The sequence below is a fragment of the Oratosquilla oratoria genome, chromosome 16 (genome assembly GCF_046742065.1).
Source record: "Oratosquilla oratoria isolate Oo_2021 chromosome 16, ASM4674206v1, whole genome shotgun sequence".
Taxonomy (NCBI): domain Eukaryota; kingdom Metazoa; phylum Arthropoda; class Malacostraca; order Stomatopoda; family Squillidae; genus Oratosquilla; species Oratosquilla oratoria.
The window spans coordinates 36,323,535-36,328,534 of NC_134792.1; the positions used below are offsets into that span (position 1 = coordinate 36,323,535).

Below are 5,000 nucleotides of genomic sequence, written 5' to 3' on the forward strand. Positions count from 1 at the left end.
TAATATATCAAATTCATAACCTAATACATGTATGATATGCATTACTGTCACATGATCAACTGATACCTCATTGAATATGAGCACTGATTCTGAAGTTGCCCTGTTTTCATCAAACACTGTCATATTTTCATACATACGTCTCACTTGTTGAATCACTGGACATAAACCCAGATTGCTCAGGCGGACTGAGCAATGTTTTATACACAGTTCTCGTAATGCGTACTTAGTGATAAACTCATACATCCAGATGCGAGGAGTAACAGAAATCTCCGTCCAGCTTTGTCTACGATAAAGATGGATATTCCTGTGCCCACAAACTGTACAATGCCAATGATAATTGAGCTTAGGCTGTCTGACAGTGTTGATCCTGTTTCCTGAAAAAAAGACAAATCAAAACAGTTAGATGAATAAAGAAACAAATATCTATAGACCAACGGCCTCTACCTCAGTATGAGGGAGGTAGCCACTCCCAAGAATCCCTAAAGCGCATAGAACAAAGGTGATGGCTTTAGATGCAGCTATGTGCCTCCTCAACTCCTTACCCCGTACAGAAGGGCCTAATCAAGACAGTTTGCAAACCCTCCACTAATATGGGAGTATCACAAAGATAAATGGAATAGCCTAGCGACATCTAGAATGGAAAAAAAAAAACACTGAGTGGTATGCAAAGAGGTCGAGACATGCTAAAACCCAATCAATACCAGGGACATCTCACAGGGATAATTACAATAGTATAAAGGGGTTGGAACATGTACCTTGAAGATGAAAATCAAGTTGAAAGTAATTCCGTTGATCCCTGAGAACTGCTGGAAGAGCATGAGCGGAAGGGAGATGAGAAGGGGCTTGAGAATGTAAGGTTTCTTCAAGTCCTTCAACTGTAATTTTTTATTCTGTTTGGTTGTGTTGAGGAATTCGCTTATGTATTTCATCTCGTTCTCGACATTGTAATTCTTTCCTGTGTGGTGTAAGAAGCAATGCAGTCAGTTGACGTAGACCATTATCATGGAATATTATGGAATGAAACAAATAGACATTTGAAATTATCTCCCTCCCAATTGTGTCCAGAGCTCACAGACATTATACATACATACATACATACACACACACACACACACACACACATATATATATATATATATATATATATATGTATATATATACATATATGTATGTGTATGTATATATATATATATATATATATATATATATACATTTATATAAAGTGAGGTCCAGGGACAATGATCTATCAGTCTATGTACCAAGGTATTTTACCCCCTTCTATGGTAGGTCAAAAGGCACACACCCACTCCCATCCACCACCCATGTTTCCTTATTATCTTAGCTCCTCATGGATGAAAGGACATCCCTGTCTCCTGACCATTCTTATAATAATGATCTTGTAAGTAAAATTCACCAGACTCAGAAACGGGTACTTTAATCCCGACATTCGAACACTTTATGAGGTTCATCCTCATGGGTTTCAATGGTGAGGCAGTTAGATCCTCCTTTACATACACGCAAAGACAAAAACAGGAAACATGCGGTTCACTCGGAGAGGACCGTAGGAACCCCGCCACTAGGCTGGGCTGACCTCGTCCCTCCCATCCCAGGAATCTCCTGTAATCTAATCCCTGGGAGTTGACCTGGGAATTAGGTGATTGTGTTACCAAGAGTAGGATGGTGACATTCTACAACTAAGAGGTTTCCGGATGTGAAAGACATGGGAAGCCGGACCTCTCCTTAGAACTCAAGGTCAACTCCCGGATATTAGGTTGCAGGAGATTCCTAGGATGGGAGGGACGAGGATAACCCGACCTAGTGACGTGGTTCCCACGGTTCTATCAAATCGCACATCTTATTTATTTTTAGATAAACAAGGATCGAACTGCCTCACCATTGTAACCCCTGAGAATAAACCCCTGACAGTGTTCGAAACATCGGGATTAAAGTACCTGTTTCTGAGTCTGATGTATTTTACTTATACCATATATATATATATATATATATATATATATATATATATATATATATATACATGTATATATATATGTATATATATATATATATATATATATATATGTATACACACAGACATGACAGAATTGAATAGATACCAAGAAAAATGCATTTCTGCTCTTATTTAATGCTTAATGTTATTCAAATTTACTTAGTATGTTATATTTACCTAGATTTATGTTTTAGATTACATACAAGACTAATCAAGCTTGCCACGAACCAAAGGAGCAGTAGACCTATCTGAATTTCAGCAAGGTCGTATTGTGGGTGAACATGAAGGTGGACTTAGCCAACGCAAAATATCTGAAAATCTGTCAATAGTCCTTTCTACGGTTAATAGAGTGATCGTACAATTCACCAGAGAGAGCAAGAAAGGCACCAAACCTCATTCAGATCATCCTGGTCCCTCAGAAAGAACCTTGCGTCTTGTCAAAAGAAATGTCGAAGAGAATCCATATTGCAAGGCCTCTGACATGGCAACACAAGCTGATGTCAGTTCCAGAACAGCTGTCAGGTATCTCCACAAGCTGGGTTATTATGGCAGAGCTGCAAGAAGGAAACCACTCCTTCGTCCAGCCAATATAAAGCGCAGAATGGATTTGGCTGTTGAGATGGTGGAGAGACCTGTGGCTGGCCTTTTGGAGCACTGTCATTTTCTCTTATGAGTCATGATTCGCATTATTTTCTGACGGTGGAATAATGTGGGTCTGGAGACTCTATAGTCAAGAGCTTGACCTCAAAAGACTGCAGCCAATAATGGTGTGGGGTGCAAATTCAGGCTATGTTTCTATATTAAAGGAAGGACTCGTTCTAATATTCTCCAGTTGTTCAATGAGTACAAATGTCTTCCTATTTATGGAAGATGTAGCTCTTTGTCACACTGCTCAACCAACACAAAATTGGTGGAGCCAAAATAGGATCAGGATACTTCCATGACATAGTCAGTCCCCAGATATGAACCCTATTGAACACATCTTGGGCATATTAGACCGACAACTTAACAAAAAGAACAGGAAGCCATCTCCAAAGCCCGAAATCTTAGGATTACTACGGGAAACATGGCACGAAATCCCTCAAGATGATATTCGTGAACTAATCACTAGCATGTCTAGAAGGGCCCTTGCATTGAAAAAAGCAAAGGGGATGTCAACCAAGTATTAGTTATTCACATTGTGACCATCTATAAGCATTTTAATTGATCACCTGCTTGTTTAATCAATTAAATTATTTATCTTGTGTTCGTACACTCTTTTTTCGAACATAAGAGTGATCTACGCCACCACAGAACTTCCAACTCCTTGGTGGTACACGGACATCCCCCCAACAGGAATAACGTCGAGGTTCTCCACCAAGGACTGGGAAAGAGATTAAGGAAAACCATAGAAGCCGCACACATCACGACGAGCCCAGTCACCAATCACCGAGAAGGACATGTTAGCCTGGCGCGACCCGCAGCGAGAATGACCTTGGCTGCGCTAGCTCGCAAGGGATGGGAAACGATTAGCCAATCAGCGGGCTCCATTCCCAGACGGCCAGCAAGATGAGCCATAACGGGGGTATATAATGTCTACAAAATCTGATAGTCTGTAGTCTCTCTGAGGAAGATATCCGTCGAAACGTAAGAGAATATTCACTCCTGCATCATCCTGCGCCTCCTTGCCACCTTCCACTCATCTGTCTCCACTTTATACTACAATATATATACATATATGTATATATATATAGATATACATATGTATATGTTTATGTATATATGTATGTATATATATATATATACATATGTATATATATATATACATATACATATGTAAGAGAAGATTTGGAATCTGGGATCCATACTGGAAAACAGTAAACACCAGATTCAATTGAAGGGGTTTATTGCCCGACGTTTCGATTCCCGTCCAGGAATCGTCTTCAGGGGGTATAACGGTTACAAGAATGTGAACTCCTTATGAATCGCTGAAATGGTAAACCTGGGAAAGGTTCACCCTTTCAGTCAATTGTACAACGCATACATTACAATAAAATAAAATAAAATACAATAATAAAAATAATAGAATAAAAATACATTCCAATACAAATTAAATACCAATTAGAATAAAGTAAAATAAAAGTTATAATTTTGAACATAAAACAAACGAAGAAAAAGTGACCATAGGTGACACATAGTAAACAACAACAGGACAAAGAGTAAATAGAAGTGGACCAGATGTGGACATTTGGTCCTTGTTGTATGCTCTGAAGTATTCACGTTAGTGTTACGCTAGAGGCTTTTTGCTACTATTGTTTTTGTTCACAGCCATGTATTTTATTTGTATTTTGTAGTGTTTTTTGTTTTTGTTTTTTTGTTCCTGATTCTCCAGTTCGGACATTTGGTCCACTTCTATTTACTCTTTGTCCTGTTGTTGTTTACCATGTGTCACCTATGGTCACTTTTCCTTCGTTTGTTTTATGTTCAATTATAACTTTTATTTTACTTTATTCTAATTTGTATTTAATTTGTATTGGAATGTATTCTTATTTTATTATTTTAATTTCATTTTATTTTATTGTAATGTATGCGTTGTACAATTGACTGAAAGGGTGAACCTTTCCCATGTTTACCATTTCAGCGATTCATAAGGAGTTCACATTCTTGTAACCGTTATACCCCCTGAAGACGATTCCTGGACGGGAATCGAAACGTCGGGCAATAAACCCCTTCAATTGAATCTGGTGTTTACTGTTTTCCAACATATATATATATACATGTATATATATCATATATAAATAAGACACATTTTCAATAGATATATAATTCCAACGAGCAGTTCAATTACTACCTGAATTCTCTTTTCATCTTGGCAAGGTTGCCACATTTCATGTCCGGACTCACCTATGGGCCAGGCTGGTCGCGACAATAAATAAGATAAGTAAATAGGGCCGTGCGCAGCTCGGGTGAGTGACAGAGAGTTCAGGCAGGACAATTAAACTCTTCCTTAAAA

At 38.4% G+C, this 5,000-nt stretch overlaps 1 protein-coding gene across 1 annotated transcript in view; it reads right to left on the reverse strand.

The window, feature by feature from the left end:
* Positions 1–5,000, reverse strand: part of LOC143033887 (facilitated trehalose transporter Tret1-like) — a 35,233-nt gene that overhangs the window by 9,429 nt on the left and 20,804 nt on the right. The window contains exons 6-7 of the mRNA XM_076199507.1: positions 756–955; positions 224–374 (exon numbers count right to left, since the gene is read on the reverse strand). Of these exons, the coding sequence (XP_076055622.1) occupies positions 224–374; positions 756–955 (351 nt within the window). The remainder of the gene's footprint in view (positions 1–223; positions 375–755; positions 956–5,000) is intronic.